Source organism: Microcebus murinus, chromosome X (assembly GCF_040939455.1).
Source record: "Microcebus murinus isolate Inina chromosome X, M.murinus_Inina_mat1.0, whole genome shotgun sequence".
Taxonomy (NCBI): domain Eukaryota; kingdom Metazoa; phylum Chordata; class Mammalia; order Primates; family Cheirogaleidae; genus Microcebus; species Microcebus murinus.
Window position 1 is genome coordinate 92,309,105 of NC_134136.1, and position 20,017 is coordinate 92,329,121.

Genomic DNA, 20,017 nt, shown 5'->3' on the forward strand with positions numbered 1-20,017 from the left:
AGCTGGGACTACAGGCATGTGCCACCATGCCCGGCTAATTTTTTATATATATATCAGTTGGCCAATTAATTTCTTTCTATTTATAGTAGAGACGGGGTCTCGCTCTTGCTCAGGCTGGTTTCGAACTCCTGACCTTGAGCAATCCGCCCGCCTCGGCCTCCCAAGAGCTAGGATTACAGGCGTGAGCCACAGCGCCCGGCCGGGTTTCCTTTCTTAAGCGTTGTTTTAATCAATGGGTTGCCCACCCCACCCCACCCCACCCCACCCCTCTTCCTTGTTATTTATTTGAATGAATAAGGTGGTCTGTCCTATTGTTTCTCAGTCTAGATTCTGCTGACAGCCTCCCATGGTGTTAACACCTTCCTCTGCCCTCTGTATTTCCTGTAAATTGGACTTGGACGCCTTGTGTTAGTTTAGATTTGGGCTCAGGAGGAGGCTAAAGACATCCATTTCCGCGGGAGCCCGGGCCCAGCTGGACCTGAAAAAGCCAGGCTAAGTCACCAGCCAAGCTGCTCAGAGGCAATCATAAAAAGAGACTGGGTAGGGCTGTGACAAAGACGCTGTTCACACGCCTGGGTCCGTCATCTAGCTACAAAGCAGGGAGGGAGGAAAAGAGACGGGGCGGAGCTACGCTGGGAAAGCCCTTTGTCCCCTTTCCACGCGTACGAGGAATCTGTCACAATCCACGTAGGCAGGGGCAGAGCCTTTGGACGGAAGTGATGCACGCGCGGCGGGCGGCAGAGGCGTCACAGAGGCGGAGAAACGGCTGGACGGACTGCGCCGGCGTCGCTCTCACTTCCGGCCTTCTACCAGGGCGACCCGCAGAGTAGAACCCGAGGCGGGGAGCTGTAGCTGGGGTCTCCAGTGACCGGGACCGCGGCAGCGGCCCCGCTGCCGGGATGTTTCGGGGGTTGAGCGTTTGGTTGGGCTTGCAGCAGCCGGCGACAGGCGGTGGGCAGTCCGAGGGAGACTGGCAGCCCAAGCAAGACGCTCCGCCCGAGCAACAATCCGAGACGGTGGCGGAGCCCGCGGAGGAGGAGCGGGAGGAAGCTGGGGACCAGGAGCTGCTCCACCAGGCCAAAGGCCTGGGCAGTGAGTCTCCCCTGGCCAGCGGGGGCTGGGGGGCACATTTCTTCCGACATCCCTGGGGCGCTAGTTGGGGTGGGGGGCGTGTTGGCTGAGAGGCAGGGGAGGAAGGCATGTCTGCAGGTCAGTCCTCTCCGGGTTGGGAGACATTAGTGAGGATCTGGGCAAGGCTGAAGCTTCTTGTAGCAGTCAAGTCCTTTCCCTGAAGTTCCTGGTGACAAGTCACTCTTGGCAGAGTTTGTAAACATTGGAAGCAGGTCCACAGGAAAGCAGTGTGGTCCGACGTCCTCAGGTTGGACAAGGAACCTTTTTTTGTTCAACTCACAAACTTTCACCTTCACCCCCACCCGCCAAGACACGAAACGTTGGCGAGTTTCGATTGGTTAGAAAGTGCTTTTTTGCTCTCGGGGCAAACGTGTTGTTCCAAGTAAATTGACAGATACTGAATGTCCTTCCTGGTCTTCCGCTTTTTAGGTGCAGAAGGACCTTTTCCCTTAAGGTGGGAGAGGAGACGCCAATTGCCTGCTGTGTGCAGGCTGGGGTACCACATGTGTTATGATACCTCATTTCATCTGTTAAACACCCCCAGTGTATTGGGGAAACAAGCCCAGAGTTAGTAAGCCAAAGTTATAATAAGTGGTAGAAATGGAATTTGAAACTAGATCTAATTTCAAAGCCAAGTTTACAGTCTAGTTAAGGAGGGCAGGGGGGGAGGGAATAATACTACATGCTATACTACTCTGATTCTGAAGAGACCTTGGTGGGCTTCAGTAGTCAAAGCGTCTTCGAGGAAATGTTCCCTAAAGTAGACCAGCATTACAAGTGAGAGAGCTGCAGCAATTGGGGATATTAAATTTAGCAAGTATTTTTAAAGAATCTGCTAAAGAGACAAAGGGGGGTATGGGGGAAGAGAAAAGCCTCAGAGTGGAGAAACACATATTTGAATAAGAAAGGCCCTGACATTCAAAAAGTATACCATACACAGAGAGACAGGTAAAACAGACATAATCTCAAATCAAAGCAGCGCATAATCTCAGCCCAAGGCCACCAAATAGTGCACAAAAAGGAAGAAAACTAACTGCTGTGCAATAAAATCACTAAAAAGGGAATGACTGTTTCTCATGTAGAAAATTGGGAAGGGATGGACTTGGAATATTCAAGATGTGGAGATGCATTTATTAGAGCAGAGAGATATATTAGGTAGTCAAAATAGATAAGATTGGGAGTCCGTTAGGAAAAGCAAGGTAGAGGTGTTTATTTCATAGAAAACAGCCATTTTCATTTATCATGGGAATGTCAAAAGTAGCTTCTTAAAACTTAGAGCTTTACTGTCAACTTGAAACCTCATGTTTGTATTTAGTAATAAAGACCTCTGAATATTTTCTAATAAATGAATTTTTTATAGGGCTATCTACTTTGAAGGTAATGCTGCCATCTTTCCTCAATGATTCTCTTTTGATATTTGGGGAGGCTGTAGTTAGATGGAAGTACCCTTTTGTTTCTGAAATTTATGTGATTTTAGAAAGATGTAAAGGTTCTAATTCATATACAGACTTTTTTTTTTTTTTTTTTTTTTGAGACAGAGTCTCACTCTGTTGCCCTGGCTAGAGTGCCGTGCCATCAGCCTAGCTCACACCAACTGGGCTCAAGCGATCCTTCTACCTCAGACTCTCGAGTAACTGGGACTACAGGCATGTGCCACCATGCCCGGCTAATTTTTACTATATATTTTTAGTTGGCCAATTTCTTTCTATTTTTTTAGTAGAGACGGCGTCTTGCTCTTGCTCAGGCTGATTTTAAACTCCTGACCTCCAGCCATCCTCCCACCTTGGCCTCCCAGAGTGCTAGGATTACTCTGGGAGTGCTAGTGGGTGAGCCACCATGCCCAGCCCTGAAAGTATCTTTTCTTATTCAGGGTAAATTGGGTTGTTGGTTTTTGTTAAAGTCAATCAAATTAGAGCTTTTTCTGTACTCTTTCTTAAAAAACAAACACAAACAAAAACCTGCACCTCTGGGAGTGTTAAATACCTGAGTCATTCACACAGTTTACATCAAGGGAAGGGTGGCCAAAGATGAGCTTTGGCTTTTTCAAAACCATCCCTAAGACCAGTCCATGCCCAGGAATGGAGGAAGGGCCACCTCCTTGTCCCTCTTCCTTCTCCTTTGAAAAGTACTATTGCTGTGGAACTATGTTAATTAGGCTGTCGTCCTTTTTTTTCTATAGGGAAAATATATTCCAAGTTCCTGATGCCTGACTGGGCAACTAAGAGGGCTCCAAAAGTTAGTGTGTAGGTAGGAAACGTGAGTCTGCTTTAACGCAAAATTAAAAATGCAGGTGTCCCCTTTTGTCTTTTTGACCAGAGCTGTCATATGGCTTTTCTAAGCTTCAGAGGACTCTCACAAAGCAAGTATCTGGCAGACATCCTGGGCGAGGCAGTACCATTACCTTGGTTAGTGTACATTTGTCAAGGTTCATTCGCTGAGGCTGGTCACATAGGCACCCATCAAAATTGGAGTGGTTTTGGCAAGGAGGAAGGAGATAGCCTACTAGCTAGACAGTCAGCAAGGTCTGCCCCTATCATGTTGGCCAAATCATTTTTCCTCTGTGAGGCTCAGTTTCCCTTTCTGTGAACTGGGCAGATTATACCTACTCTTCTTCCCAGGAAGGTTATGAGAATAAAATGACATAATGAAAAAGAAGGTAAAATAACTGTTAGCTCTCTGCCCCAACCTTCCATAAAGTTGCTAAGTCACACGCACAAATGTTTGAATTTGACTTCCGTTTCTTCTTTGGAACTACTTCATTTCGGATCTTCTATTTGTGCCTAAGTTCCTGAAGTGGACATTGTACTCCTGTTACTTCCTGTTAACTCTTATCTTAGTCTCAATTTTTCCTAGCTAGGCCAGGCGTAGTGGCTCCCGCCTGTAATCCTAGCACTCTGGGAGGTCGATACAGGTGGATTGCTCGAGGTCAGGAGTTCGAAACCAGCCTGAGTGAGACCCCATCTCTACTAAAAATAGAAAGAAATTAGTTGACTAGCTAAAAATATATATAGAAAAAAATAGCTGGGCATGGTGACGCATGCCTGTAGTCCCAGCTACTCGGGAGGCTGAGGCAGAAGGATTGCTTGAGTCCAGAAGGTTGCTGTGAACTAGGCTAATGCCACAGCACTCACTCTAGCCTGGTCAACAAAATGAGACTCTGTCTCAAAAAATAAAAATAAAAAAATAAAAAACTTTTCCTAGCTAGTTGATAAAAACTCTCTTTAACTTGGTGTCAGCTGATCTCTGCAAAATTAATAAACTTTTTCTCGTCTTTTTGGGCTTCTTACCTGAAAATCTCTCTTCATGCTCTCTTGCATCTCACACACACTAACCTTGGCGTTGAGCCACTCTAATTACTCTCAGGAGGCGATTCTCCCTCCATGGTGGTGCTGTCACTTCTGTTTAATGAATAATCTTGCTCCTCTTATTATCTTTGATTTTGTATTTATTTTGGTTTAGAAGCGAACATTCCTTGAAGGCAAGAACTATGCTTTCTGGAACATTCAGTGTATCCAGTAAACTCCACCCACAGAGTCATTAAAATCTGAGAATTGGGATTATTATGCTAAAATACCACTTTTATTCTTTTTTTTTTTTTTAGACTGATTCTCACTCTGTTGCCCAGGCTAGAATGCTGTGGTGTCAGCCTAGCTCACAGCAACCTCAAACTCCTGGGCTCAAGCAATCCTGCTGCCTCAGCCTCCCGAGTAGGTGGGACTACAGGAATGTGCCACTATGCCCGGCTAATTTTTTCTATTTTTTAGTAGAGACGGAGTCTTGCTCTTGCTTAGGCTGGTCTCAAACTCCTGAGCTCAAACGACCAACCGGCCTCAGCCTCCCAGAGTGCTAGGATTACAGGCATGAGCCACGGTGCTCGGCTAAAATACCAGTTTTTAAATCCTAGTTCTCCCTTAGTATAAAAATGACAGTTTGAATTCAAAATGTATTGCAGAGGAAATCTTAAAAGGAATTTCTTTCTAAAAGAACCCACTTTTAGAACTTTAGATTTCTTTGTCTGCGAAACATAGTTTTACAAAGTAGTGTCGCTGTCTTCCCATTTCATCACACCAGTGTAAATAGACAAGTCATAACCAAAGAGAGATGAGTGATCTCCCTAAAGCTCAGCATTTATCATGTCCTCCCCATTCGTCCATTCGACAAGTACTTATTGGTCACCCAGTAGCAATACAGTGGTGAGTCAGAGAGCCTTGATCCCTGCCCTGATGAGGCTTAGGATGGGCCTGCAGTCTAGCTGAGAAGACATTCACCAAGTAATCGATAGAGTGTGCTGGAGGTTGTTGATCGGGAACACATCTAAGAAGCAATCACCCCAATCAAGGGGCCAGGGAACGTTTCCCTAGGAGAAGTGATATTTAAATGGAGACCTACAAGATGTGTAGAGTTAGCCAGATAAAGGAAGGGCAGATAAAAGTGTTTCAAACCCAGAAATAACATAGTTGAGGCTTCCTTGGAGGTACTAAAGAATTTCCCTGTGGTCACGTGAATGTGGACTAGGAGGGAGAGAATAGTGAGGACGAGACCAGAGATAAGTAGCAAGTAGCATCCTGTGGTCTAGTCCTGGTGGGTATTTTTTTTTTTTTTTTTTTTTTTGAGATGGAGTCTCACTTTGTTGCCCAGGCTAGAGTGCCGTGGCGTCAGCCTAGCTCACGGCAACCTCAAACTCATGGGCTCAAGCAATCCTTCTGCCTCAGCCTCCCGAGTAGCTGGGACTACAGGCACGAGCCACTGTGCCTGGTTAATTTTTTTCTATATATTTTTAGTTAGCCAATTTCTTTCTATTTATAGTAGAGACGGGGTCTAGCTTTTGCTCGGGCTGGTCTCGAACTCCTGACCTTGAGCAATCCTCCCTCTTCGGCCTCCCAGAGAGCTAGGATTACAGGCGTGAGCCACCGTGCCCAGCCCCATTGCCATTCTTATCAGGCCTTCTCCCTGCTGGAATATCCTGGCTTCCACCTGCCTACCCCCTTGACAGGTGCAAGTCACAGAGGCAAGACTGCCGGAACATGTGGAATATTTCTTCTGAGATGAGGATCTCAGTTGCTCATGAGCATCCCCCAGCAGGTCCAGCCACAGGACCTACCTCGTGTCTCTTCCTGCAGCCCGGATTCTGTAGGGTGTGGACTCTGAAATGATATTTGTCTACACGTGGGCCTTTATATTATAGTGCCATAGAGCCTTAACACATGTGTCTTTTCCGGTCTTCAGGAAAGCTGATTCTGTGATTTGGCTTTGTAAAGGTGAAGGTTTGTGTGGTCTAGTTTTAACCTTGTTCTACATTTTTGTTCCTCATTTCTTAAGGATCTATGTTTTTATTAGGGCTTGCCAGATTTCTGTTTATTATTCAAAAATTCTCCCAGATCTATCATAGGAGAATCTATCATCTATCAAGGGAAAAAACAGGTTAAACTAGAAAAGGAGGGATATTTTTTGTTTGCACAGGAGGGAAGGAAGGAAAAATAAAGATGAGATACTTGGGGTCTAGAAAGGAAGGAAAGTATAAAGGAGGCTTGTTCTTTTTTTTTTTTTTTTTGAGACAGAGTCTCGCTTTGTTGCCCAGGCTAGAGTGAGTGCCGTGGCGTCAGCCTAGCTCACAGCAACCTCAAACTCCTGGGTTCAAGCGATCCTTCTGCCTCAGCCTCCCGAGTAGCTGGGACTACAGGCATGCGCCACCATGCCCGGCTAATTTTTTCTATATATGTTAGTTGGCCAATTAATTTTATTTCTATTTATAGTAGAGACGGGGTCTCGCTCTTGCTCAGGGTGGTTTCGAACTCCTGACCTCAAGCAATCCGCCCGCCTCGGCCTCCCAGAGTGCTAGGATTACAGGCGTGAGCCACCGCGCCCGGCCAGGAGGCTTGTTCTTATTGGTAAAGAAGGAGGGGAGACTGTTTACTGATATAAGTTAGAACTAGGGACTTGAGGACAAGAAAAGTTTGAAGCAGCTATTGGGACCATGCCAATGGTCTTTGTGATGAATTACAGGCCCAGTATGGAGGGCCAGTCCCCCAAAAAAGTGCTATCAGTGTTTCCCATTCCTTGTTTCAAGTCCTTATTAACAAGGAATGTGCCCTAACATTTTAGATCCTTATGAGATGTCTTTAAGGGAAAAACCACATAATAACCATAGACTCTTTTTATTCATTACAGACTATCTATTTAACTTTGCAACTGCTGCCACAAAAAAAATAACTGATTCAGTTGCTGAGACAGCACAAACAATAAAGAAGTCCGTAGAAGAAGGAAAAATAGATGACATCATCGATAAGGTATATTTAAATATCTTTTAGAAGTACAAATTTATGAAATTTGTTAGTAGCTGATATAATCATCTCTTCTTATGAATATATATATATTTTTTTTTGAGGCAGAGTCTCGCTTTTTTTGCCCAGGCTAGAGTGAGTGCCATGGTGTCAGCCTAGCTCACAGCAACCTCAAACTGCTGGGCTCAAGCGATCCTCCTGCCTCAGCCTCCCGAGTAGCTGGGACTACAGGCATGCGCCACAATGCCCGGCTAATTTTTTCTATATATTTTTAGTTGGCCAATTAATTTTTTTCTATTTATAGTAAAGATGGGGTCTCACTCTTGCTCAGGCCGGTTTCAAACTCCTGACCTTGAGCGATCCGCCTGCCTCAGCCTCTCAGAGTGCTAGGATTACAGGCGTGAGCCACTGCGCCTGGCCTCTTCTTATGAATATTTTTTAACCCAGGTAGGATACATATTATTCTGATAAAAAATATTAATTGTTGGCCGGGCGTGGTAGCTCAAGCCTGTAATCCTAGCACTCTGGGAGGCCGAGGAGAGTGGATCGCTCGAGGTCAGGAGTTCGAAACCAGCCTGACCAAGAGCGAGACCTCATCTCAACTATAAATAGAAAGAAATTAATTGGCCAACTAATATATATAGAAAAAACTAGACAGGCATGGTGGCGCATGCCTGTAGTCCCAGCTACTTGGGAGGCTGAGGCAGAAGGATCGCTTGAGCCCAAGAGTTTGAGGTTGCTGTAAGCTAGGCTGACGCCACGACACTCGCTCTAGCCTGGGCAACAGAGTGAGACTGTCTCAAAAAAAAAAGAAAAAAAATATATTAATTGTTGAGAGTCTTGATTTTTTCTCTCTTTCTTTTTTTTTTTTTTTTTTAGACAGAGTCTCGCTTGTTGACCAGGCTAGAGTGAGTGCCGTGGCGTCAGCCTAGCTCACAGCAACCTCAAACTCCTGGGCTCAAGCAATCCTTCTGCCTCAGCCTCCCGAGTAGCTGGGACTACAGGCATGGACCACCATGCCCGGCTAATTTTCTATATATATTAGTTGACCAATTAATTTTCTTTCTATTTTTAGTAGAGACGGGGTCTCACCCTTGCTCAGGCTGGTTTTGAACTCCTGACTTTGAGTGATCCACCTGCCTTGGCCTCCCAGAGTGCTAGGATTACAGGCATGAGCCACCATGCCGGGCCTTTTTAGCCTTTTCATTTGAATAAAATGAATCAAGTGTCTCAAATAGACTTCAAAAACCCTCCAATGTAATTCTTACCTAATAAACGTTTCAAAGCAATTTAACTCTTTATGTATCTTTTTAACAGACAATTATAGGAGATTTTCAGAAGGAACAGAAAAAATTTGTTGAGGAGCAGCATACAAAGAAGTCAGGTATGGTATGGGTTTAACTGACTTAACCTGCCAAGTTTTATTGTGCACCTATTATGTGCCAGACAGCATGCTAAAGGCTCTGAGAATACAAACATGCATGCCTAATGGCGCCCATTTTTTGAGTAGCACAAAGACTAGTCGGGGAGACAAACTTGTAAACCTTCAAGATTTAAAGGAAGGGAGTAAATTGTTTTTCATGGCTGGGATGGTGGGTGAGGTCAGCCAGTGAAGGCCCACTGGGGACTGGCTCTGAAAGAGAATACGCTTTCATTTCTCACCTTCTACCACATGCCCAGTATGATGTACACCTAACAGGCATTTAGCAAGTGTTGGTTCCCTTCCTGTTCTCTTCAGGACAGAAAAAACAGAAGAGCTTTGCAGGGGAGTGACCGCACCTGCAGTGACAGAGGGCCATGAAAAGTCACAGGTGTTCAATACGTTTCTTCACTGACAAATGCCTGTTTTGTTTTTTTTTTGTTTTGTTTTTGAGACAGAGTCTCACTTTGTTGTCCAGGCTAGAGTGAGTGCCGTGGCGTCAGCCTAGCTCACAGCAACCTCAAACTCCTGGGCTCGAGTGATCCTTCTGCCTCAGCCTCCCGAGTAGCTGGGACTACAGGCATGCGCCACTATGCCCGGCTAATTTTTTTTTTTTTTATATATATATATCAGTTGGCCAATTAATTTCTTTCTTTTTTTTTTTTTTTTTTTTGAGACAGAGTCTCACTTTGTTGTCCAGGCTAGAGTGAGTGCCGTGGCGTCAGCCTAGCTCACAGCAACCTCAAACTCCTGGGCTCGAGTGATCCTTCTGCCTCAGCCTCCCGAGTAGCTGGGACTACAGGCATGTGCCACTATGCCCGGCTAATTTTTTATATATATATCAGTTGGCCAATTAATTTCTTTCTGTTTATAGTAGAGACGGGGTCTCGCTCTTGCTCAGGCTGGTTTCGAACTCCTGACCTTGAGCAATCCGCCCGCCTCGGCCTCCCAAGAGCTAGGATTACAGGCGTGAGCCACAGCGCCCGGCCCAAATGCCTGTTTAAATGTTTGTGGTTATGAAGTTCCAGAATGCCTACTTCTACTGTTTGGTGGTACCCAAACACAAAACCAGCTTCGTGATTTGGGATTTGGCAAAAGCAGTATAAAACAATTCAGTCTGAACTGTGCCACAGTTAGTTCCTATCAGGCATTGTGACACCTAGATAAACTCCAAAGTGTGAAGCAGCTATATAAGTTAGCATAACTGGCCGGGCGCAGTGGCTCACGCCTGTAATCCTAACACTCTGGGAGGCCGAGGCGGGCAGATCGCTTGAGGTCAGAAGTTTGAAACCAGCCTGAGCAAGAGCGAGACCCCGTCTCTACTATAAATAGAAATTAATTGTCCAACTAAAAATATATAGAAAAAACTAGCTGGGCATGGTGGCGCATGCCTGTAGTCTCAACCACTCACGAGGCTGAGGCAGGAGGATCGCTTGAGCCAAGGGAGTTTGAGGTTGCTGTGAGCTGGGCTGATGCCATGGCACTCACTCTAGCCTGGGCAACAAAGTGAGACTTTGTCTCAAAAAAAAAAAAACAAAAAAAAAAAAACAAGTTAGCATAATTTAGTGATTATTTGGAGGCAGTGAAATTGATCCTGGATTGGAGGCTTGCTCTAGGAGCTGATGCCTCTGAGATAGGAACTGTGAGGGGGTAGGGGTGAAGGTTTGGCAGCGATTTCAGTTTTGAGGTACCTTTTAGACATCATGGTGAGAGGAACATGTACAAAGGCAGGGAAGGGAATGCAGGTGGTTATCTGGGGCAAGTTCAGTCCCTTCGTCATACTAGCCACGTTTCAAGTGCTCAGTAACTACACATGGCTAATGGCTTCTGTAATCGGACAGTGCAGATATAGAACAATTTCCATCATTTTAGAAAGTTCTGTTGGTCAGCACTGCTGTAAGTTAAATGAACAGGCTCCCGCAGCGGTCTTTTCCTGTTTGAAGCATGGAAGAGAATTCAATCTAGCGATGCAGATTGTGATCGAATCATGTAAAAGCCATGAAAGTAGGTGAGCTCCTCTGTGAAAGTATGTCAGGCATCAAGGGAGATAAGCAGAAGATGTGCAGTGTTTAGGGAGGGGGGGAATGGAAGGAATTGAGAATTACTGAGTACCTGCTGTGTAGCTGGCATTTTATATATAGCATCTCATTTAATAAAAGGAAGATGATACAGTCAGCAAGGTTAAGTAATTTGCTGAAGGTGCCTCAGTTGGTAAGTAATGAAACTGAAATCTGCCTTCAAAACCAGTGCCCAAGAGAGGACATCTGGGGGAGAGAAGCAGCAGAAGCCCAGAGAGGGAAGGATTTCCAGGAGAGCACAGTCAGAGAGATGGGAGAGATGGCCGAGAGTTACAGTAACCATCAGGAAAGGCACTGAAAATGTTCCCCATGCATTTGTTCACTTCATGATCACAGTAACTCTATGAAATATTAGATAAGGAAATATTAGATAAGGAAACTGGCCTAGAGAGAAGAGAACTAAGAAGCGTCCCTGGGGTTGGACAACCAGGAGGTTATTGTTCACTCTAAAAAGAGCAATTTCAGAAAAACCAGGAGTGGGGGAATCTCATCCAGACCAGTAGCTTGGGCCTTAGGAGGACCTCACTGTGTAAGGTTCAGTGGTGGTAGGAGAGGCTCCCCAAGGTGAAGACACTTGCCATGGAGATCAAAATGTTATATAGTAGGCCAGGCGCGGTGGCTCACGCCTGTAATCCTAGCACTCTGGGAGGCTGAGGCGGGCGGATTGCTCGAGGTGAGGAGTTCGAAACCAGCCTGAGCAAGAGCGAGACACCGTCTTTACTATAAATAGAAAGAAATTAATTGGACAACTAATATATATATAGAAAAAATTAGCCGGGCATGGTGGCGCATGCCTGTAGTCCCAGCTACTTGGGAATCTGAGGCAGCAGGATTGCTTGAGCCCAGGAGATTGAGGTTGCTGTGAGCTAGGCTGACGCCACGGCACTCACTCTAGCCTGGGCAACAAAGCGAGACTCTGTCTCAAAAAAAAAAAAATGTTATAGTAAGTTTCCCTTGAGGACATTATACTAAGTGAAATAAGCGAGACACAGGAAGACAAATACTGCATGATCTTACTTACATGTAGAATCTAGAGTTGAACTCACAGAAGCAGAGAGTAGAATGGTGGTTGCTAGAATCTGGGGAAGGGGATGGGCAGATATTGGTCAAAGGGTACAAGTTTAAGTTAGGATGAGTAAGTCTTGGAGATCTATTGTACAGCACGGTTATTACAGTTAGTAATATATTGTATACTTGGACTAAAAAAGCACTTTATACGTTTCCCAAAAATTATCAGCCAAGAAGTACTACACAGGTAGGTAGGTCTAGAGTACTAAATCAGCCTGCTGGCCCATCTCACATTGTTGTTCAGTGTCCTGTGGGGCGCGGTGGCAACGCCATTCCTAGATGGCGCCCGCTTCCTGGTCACACCCTACTGTGCGTCTGACAAACAGATGTTCAGCGCATGTGCAAAGCCTTGCCTCCTCTCCTGTTCTGTGTTGACCAATCAGGTTATGCCCCGTGTACTTACTGTCTATATAAGCAGCCGCCGAGAACGCCTCGGCGTCTTCCGCATGTAACCAGCTAAGCAATCCCCATTAAAGCGCTGTCAGAAGAACTCCAGTTGCCGTGTCTTCCTTGCTGGCGAGGGGGCGCGACAGTGTCCTAATAAAGCACACCTGCTGCTTGAACTGAGAGTTTCAACGCTTATTGGTACCGATATGAACAATTCTTAAATTAAAAGAATCATAAAAACTACATGTTACAAAGAACAGAATTAAAATAACAATTGCAAGCTCAAAAAAAATGTTATAGTAAGTTTCGGGAGGCTTTGCCCTAATTTTTTCTTTAAAGTGTGAAAATATGTTTATATTATCTTATCATTAACAGAATTTGGATTATAATCGCCACCACTTGCTGGTTTGGGATGAACCAAAGAATAAACCATGTGTTCATCTGTCTGCCCATCCTGTGTCCATCCATGCATGCATGTAACTTTTCCCCCAGTTGGTATATAATAAGATGTGTCTTCCATCTGACTCTTGGAGCACAATAGTAAAAGGGATTATTTCCACCAGAATGTTCTAAGACAGCATTCTTTTCCCCAGGGGCCTATCTTAATTGCCCCTTTGGTTTTCAAATGGTTCTCTTTTAAAGCACTTGCTGGGGCACCAGGCTAGTTTCCTTCAGCTGGGGCTGTCCCAACTGCCAGATCCTTCTTGTCAATGGCTTTGCCAGGATTCAGGCAGTTCTCCAGTGTCGCTTTCCTTTGACTTCATGAGAAGCACCAGGCGTTTTTGCTAGATTTGCCTTTTCACTTTGTGTTGTGAGACCAGTAGTAGGGCTAGAATCTAGTGTTAAGATGGGAGGGGTGATTGCATGGAGTCATGAACTAGTCCCTAGTACCCATTTTTGTTGTGTGGGGCGCGGTGTCAACGCCATTACAAGATGGCGCCTGTTTCCGGCTTTGCCTAGAGCAGTAAACAAGTTCAGCGCACGCGCAATTGTCGGTTACCCTGTGGCGCAAGCATGCAAATGAAGGATCCTACTATGGACCAATGCTTTGGCGGCTCGACAGCTGAGCGGCCTATCCCAGCTTAGGGGTTGTGCTTCTAGGGTATATAGCAGCCTGCGTGCTGCCGGGCTGGGTCTTCCGCATCATGTAAGTCTAAAGGGAACCCCGTTAAAGCACTGTCAGAAGAACTCCAGTTGCCGCGTCTTCCTTGCTGGCGAGGTGGGCGCGACATTGTTGTCCTGGTGACTCCTGCTTGCCATCCTAATCTTGTTATTGTGGGCTGCTGAATGCAGGGTATAAGGATCCCTTGCCTATGTGTCTTCTTCTGTGCTGATCTCCCAAATCTGCAGCTTTCACTCTGCCCCCCTTGCTGCTCCCCTCCACCTGCACAGTGCTCAGATGGGAGAGATCCTCAGATGAGTCTCGCACTTGTTGTTTCCACTCTGAATAACTCCACCCCCATCCACCACTCACCTCTTCCTTCTAGTCCAACACTGGGCTCCCAGGTCACCACAGAAAACCTTGTGTGCCCCACCTCTCTAAGAGGTTGCCATTTGTCTCCTGGGTCTCCATCATCTCTATGTTGTGAGCCCCGGGAGACATGGGCTAGGTGTGAGTCTTCTTGATATTTCCCATATTTAGCTTCTAGTGGCTCATGGAGGATTTCATTCCAGCACTGTTGTTTATTGCCTCCCATTTGTCCATTTGATTTGTTTGCTTTCACTCCTGAAAACCCTTGCATTCTCTCTCCAGCCTTTGCTGTGTGTCTTTTTTTTTTTTTTCCTGTTGCATTCAGTATGCATTTCCTAAGAGTTGGGGATATTCTCTTTCATAATCGTAGTGCCATTAACGGCATTAGGAAATTTAACAGTGATATAGTACTTTAATCTACCATTCATCTATTACTTTTGTCAGTTGACCCAGTAATGTCCTTTGTAACATTTTCCATCTCAGTATAAGATCCATGTGAGGATAAGATACTGCATTCTTTGTCATGTCTCTTAGCCTTTTGTAACCTAGAACATTCCAACAGCCTTTGACTTTTTTTTTTTTTTTCTTTTTTTTTTTTGAGACAGAGTCTCAGTTTGTTGCCCAGACTTGAGTGAGTGCTGTGACGTCAGCCTAGCTCACAGCAACCTCAAACTCCTGGGCTCAAGCGATCCTTCTGCCTCAGCCTCCCAAGTAGCTGGGACTACAGGCATGCACCACCATGCCTGGCTAATTTTTTTTTCCATATATTTTTAATTGGCCAATTAATTTCTTTCTATTTTTAGTAAAGATGGGGGGGGGTGTCTCGCTCTTCCTCAAGCTGGTCTCGAACTCCTGATCTTGAGCGATCCTCCCACCTCGGCCTCCCAGAGTGCTAGGATTGTAGGTATGAGCCACTGCGTCCAGCCCAGCCTTTGTTTTTTATGACATTAATCCTTTTGAAGAATACTACTTTCCTTTTTGTAAACAGACTCTTCCTCATTCAAACTTTGTCTGATATTTCCTCATGATTAGATTCAGCTTATACATGCTTGGCCAGAATACCACATAGGTGGTGATGCATCCATCTTGGGATATCACATCTGGAGGCCCACGATATCCATCCCTCCCTCGTTGGTGATGTTGATTTTGATCATCTAGTTAAGTTGTTGTCCAGTTCTCCACTGTATCATCCAAAAAGAGTTATTTTTTTTACCAAACACATACACCCATAAAACTCATAAGTCTGGTTATTCCGGTGAATGTTCATATTTGAAACTTTTTGATAAATTGCTATTTTAATTGATCTGCAGAAACTTTCTCATTCTCTGAAACTATAGATTACAGTGTAACCATTGTTACTTATTTTTTCTCTTTTTTTTCTTTGCCATTAAAAACTATATAGAGGCAGCCGTGCCCCCATGGGTTGACAGTAATGATGAAGAAACAATTCAACAACAAATCTTGGCCTTATCAGCTGTAAGTATCTTGTGATACTCTGGATAGAATATACTGTCTTCCTATCACGGTGAATCTCTGTTGATATGACTTTATCCTTAGAATTTTTTTTCTATACAGTTTTTTAAACATTTTGAGGTGTTAGGAATGGAATGTACACATCAACTTTCACTATTTTTTTAACTAAGTTTTTTTTTTTGTTTTGTTTTGTTTTTTTGAGACAGAGTCTCGCTTTGTTGCCCAGGCTAGAGTGAGTGCCATGGCGTCAGCCTAGCTCACAGCAACCTCAAACTCCTGGGCTCCAGCGATCCTTCTGCCTCAGCCTCCCGAGTAGCTGGGACTACAGGCATGCGCCACCATGCCCGGCTAATTTTTTTTTTTACATATATATATCAGTTGGCCAATTAATTTCTTTCTATTTATAGTAGAGACGGGGTCTCGCTCTTGCTCAGGCTGGTTTTGAACTCCTGACCTTGAGCAATCCGCCCGCCTCGGCCTCCCAAGAGCTAGGATTACAGGCGTGAGCCACCGCGCCCGGCCTTAACTAAGTTTTTTTTAATTATATTAATCTTTTTATATTTTTATTTTACTTTATTATTTCTTTATTTTTACTCAATGAAGAATAAACATTAGTGAGAATTAACTACATTTTAATTTGCTTATCCTTAAGTTCTTTCTTCATAATGTAAAAGTATAGCTATTATGTGAAATGATTCTTTCAACCTTAAAAAGGTTATTTTCTTCACGCCTGTAATCCTAGCACTCTGGGAGGCCGAGGCGGGCGGATTGCTCGAGGTCAGGAGTTCAAAACCAGCCTGAGCAAGACCCCGTCTCTACCAAAATATAGAAAGAAACTAATTGACCAACTAAAAATATATATACAAAAAAAGTTAGCCGGGCATGGTGGCGCATGCCTGTAGTCCCAGCTACTTGGGAGGCTGAGGCAGGAGGATCGCTTGAGCCCAGGAGTTTGAGGTTGCTGTGAGCCAGGCTGACGCCACGGCACTCACTCTAGCCTGGGCAAGAAAGTGAGACTCTGTCTCAAAAAAAAAAAAAAAAAAAGGTTATTTTCTGGCCAGGCGTGGTGGCTCACACCTATAATCACACTCTGGGAGGCTGAGGAGGGAGGATCACTTGAGCTCAGGAGTTCGAGACCAGCGTGAGCAATAGTGAGACCCTGTCTCTACTAAAAAATAGAAAGAAATTAATTGCCCAACTAAAATTATATAGAAAAAATTAGCTGGGCATGGTGGTGCATTCCTGTAGTCCAAGCTACCTGGGAGGCTGAGGCGGAAAATCACTTGAGCCCAGGAGTTTGAGGTTGCCATGAGCTAGGCTGACGCCATGGCACTCATGCTAACCCAGGCAACAAAGCGAGACTCTGTCTCAAAAAAAAAAAAAACAGTTTGTTTTCTATTATTAAGATAATCATTTGAGCTATGCTATGATGAAGTTGTTGGCAGCATTCTAATTCTTAATGAAATGATTGTATTCTATGTTTTGTCTTTAACTATATGTATTTGCTGGAAACTAAAATTGACAGTGATAAAATTCTATATGCTGGCCCATAAAAATTTACCTCAGGATTTCAGAGGGAATGTAGCAATACCACTTAACAATTTTGTAGCATGTGACAGTTTCAGAAAGCCCTTTCTCACACATTCTCTCTCTCTTTTTTTTTCAAACAGAGTCTCACTCTGTTGCCCAGGCCAGAGTGCCTTGGCATCAGCCTAGCTCACAGCAACCTCAAACTCCTGGGCTCAAGCCATCCTCCTGCCTCAGCCTCCCGAGTAGCTGGGCCTACAGGCATGCGCCACCATGCCCGGCTCATTTTTTCTATATATATTAGCTGGCCAATTAATTCCTTTCTATTTGTAGTAGAGACAGGGTCTTGCTTTTGGTCAAACTGGTTTCGAACTCCTGACCTTGAGCAATCCGCCCGCCTCCACCTCCCAGAGTGCTAGGATTACAGACGTGAGCCATCGCGCCTGGCCTGGGACCTCAGTATTTAAAACAAATGAATGCAGAACTGAACTCCCTTCCATTGCCATTACCCCAGGGAAATTTAAGGTTTTTTTCTTCCCACTTAGTAAACTCTTTAAAGGCCCGAGCATGCGTTACTAGTTCAGTGTGAGTGCTGTGCATTTTGTTTCCAGCATTACAGCCAAACTTGACACTGAGGGTGTGTATCTGCTCATCCTGAGAAGAGAATGGGAACAGTAAGAGTTGGTGTCATTTGAAGGCAAACATCCACATACTCACTAGTCAAGTCCCCACAGCTCCTCTTGTCCCCAAAACCTGTTCCTGTATTTATCTTCTCCATCTCAGAATAAGACTCTAGTTATTCACATATGTTTCTAGCAAAAACCTAGGGGTTTTCCTTGAATTGTATCTCTCCCCTGCTCCCAGTGCCTTAGTCTGTCCCTTCAGTGCTGTGTTCAGAATGTAGCTCTAGGCCGGGCGCTGTGGCTCACGCCTATAATCCTAGCTCTTGGGAGGCCGAGGCGGGCGGATTGCTCAAGGTCAGGAGTTCAAAACCAGCCTGAGCAAGAGCGAGACCCCATCTCTACTAAAAATAGAAACAAAACATATAGAAAAAATTAGCCGGGCATTGTGGCGCATGCCTGTAGTCCCAGCTACTCGGGAGGCTGAGGCAGAAGGATCACTCGAGCCCAGGAGTTTGAGGTTGCTGTGAGCTAGGCTGACGCCATGGCACTCACTCTAGCCTGGACAACAAAGTGAGACTCTGTCTCAAAAAAAAAAAAAAAAAGAATGTAGCTCTAGTCTGCTTCTCTGCTGCCACCATTTTGGCCCTGATCCCTTCATCTCCTGCCTCAGGCAACCTGAGGACCGGCCCATCCTTGCCCCTTTTATTGACTACAATCTCACCTCAGTAGCCAGAGGGATCCATTTATGGTGTAAGTTACTTTGTGTCACTTCCCTGCGTAGACCCTGAAAGTGTATGTCGTCACTCATGGACTATAAACTAAACCCCTCCACTGGCATCTCAGGCCCTTGGCTCTGCCCAGTTCCTCCCTTGTGCCTGCGCCCCTGACACGTGGCACTCCAGCCATACTGTTCCTTTCTGATACAAAAACAGGCCCCACTTTGCCCTGCCTTAGGGTCTCCATGCTTGCTCCCTCCTCTTCCTGCAAGCCCCTCCCCACACCATTGCACAAGATCTCAGCACACCTTTAATCCTAGCACTCTGGGAGGCCGAACCAGGCAGATCGCTCAAGGTCAGGAGTTCGAAAGCAGCCTGAGCAAGAGTGAGACCCTATCTCTACTAAATATAGAAAGACATTAATTGGCCAACTAAAAATATATAGAAAAAATTAGCCAGGCATGGTGTTACATGCCTGTAGTCCCAGCTACTCAGGAGACTGAGGCAGAAAGATCGCTGGAGCCCAGGAGTTTGAGGTTGCTGTGAGCTAGGCTGACACCACAGCACTCTAGCCTGGGCAACAGAGTGAGACTCTGTCTAAACAAGGACAACAAGAAACATCTCAGCACAGGTGCCACCTCCTCCTAGAGGCCTTCCTTCACCACCCTTTCACGCCATCACCCATCTCCTAGCCATAGCAATCTTTTTTTCTTTTTCATTCTATAGGCCTATTAATGAGTTACAGCCATAGCAATCTTGAACCCTTGTCTCTCTCCTCCCATTCCTCCTACCCCACCCCCTAACTCAAACGTAAGTGCCTCAAAGGCAGGGAATACACGTGTGTTCACTGCTGAGCAGATAGCATGGCAAGAAGGTTCCCAAGATTTCCGCAAGACCGAGAGGCTTTGAAACCTCTTTAATGTGTTCTTTGTAATAGCAGCTGAATTTGTTAAGGGATAGACTAATTTCCTGTAATAGAGACATCCAAAACTATAGTTGTTTAAATAAGCTATGAGTTTTTCTCTCTTCCTCTCTCGTTCCTTTCCTTCCCCCCTCCCTCTTGCTCCCCTCATCTAAGTAGGTGTGCTTTGCCCCACGAGGTCACCTGGGAACCAAGCCAGGTTCCTCCTGTCTTGTTCCTGTGCCGTCCCCTAGGATGTTGTCTGTCCTCACCTATAATGTACAGTTGAAGCCAGCTCCCTGTGACCATTGCTGTGTTAGGACGAGGTGGGCATGCCAAGCCATTTTAAGGCTGAGAACCAGAAATTGCACCTGTCACTTAGGCCCACATCTCTTGGGCACCTTAGACAAATGGCCACCCCTAGATACAAGGGATCCTCTGGCTGGATGGCCACATGACCCAGCTAGAACATGGAGTTGTAATCCTGGAATACATACTGGAAAACAGTTACCAATCTCTGCCAGAGTTGCCTCACAGTCTCTAACTTAGCCAGGCACTAGTTTGGGACAATTCAGAGAGTTTAGCAGAGTAACCCTTTAAGCTCCCTGAATTGGGGGGCCATTTAGGGCCACAATACATGAAAAGAAGTTGATACAGTTGTCATTAAGTACTTGTAAGAATTCAGTTCAGCGATTTTTTTTTTTTCTAACTACTCTGGACCAAGCCTTGTCCTAGGACCTGAGATAAATTTGACACACCCTCCAAAAGCCTGTACGTTTAGTAGGGAGCTGCTAAATAAATACATACTGTCATAAGTACTGTAATACTTAGGACACTAAGGAAGTGCAGAGGAGAGGACCATTTCGTTTATTTTGGAGAAGGAAAAGGATGGTCCCAAGGAAACTTCTCAGAAGCAGTGGCACTGGAGTCAAGTTGTCATA

The 20,017-nt window shown here is 45.2% G+C and overlaps 1 protein-coding gene across 1 annotated transcript in view; it reads left to right on the top strand.

The window, feature by feature from the left end:
* Nucleotides 1-746: 746 nt before the first annotated feature.
* The window catches only part of SYAP1 (synapse associated protein 1), a 36,954-nt gene continuing 17,683 nt past the window's right edge, over nucleotides 747-20,017 (top strand). The window contains exons 1-4 of the mRNA XM_075999624.1: nucleotides 747-1,092; nucleotides 7,300-7,418; nucleotides 8,730-8,796; nucleotides 15,239-15,312. Coding sequence (XP_075855739.1) covers nucleotides 900-1,092; nucleotides 7,300-7,418; nucleotides 8,730-8,796; nucleotides 15,239-15,312 — 453 coding nt within the window. The 5' untranslated portion in view covers nucleotides 747-899. The remainder of the gene's footprint in view (nucleotides 1,093-7,299; nucleotides 7,419-8,729; nucleotides 8,797-15,238; nucleotides 15,313-20,017) is intronic.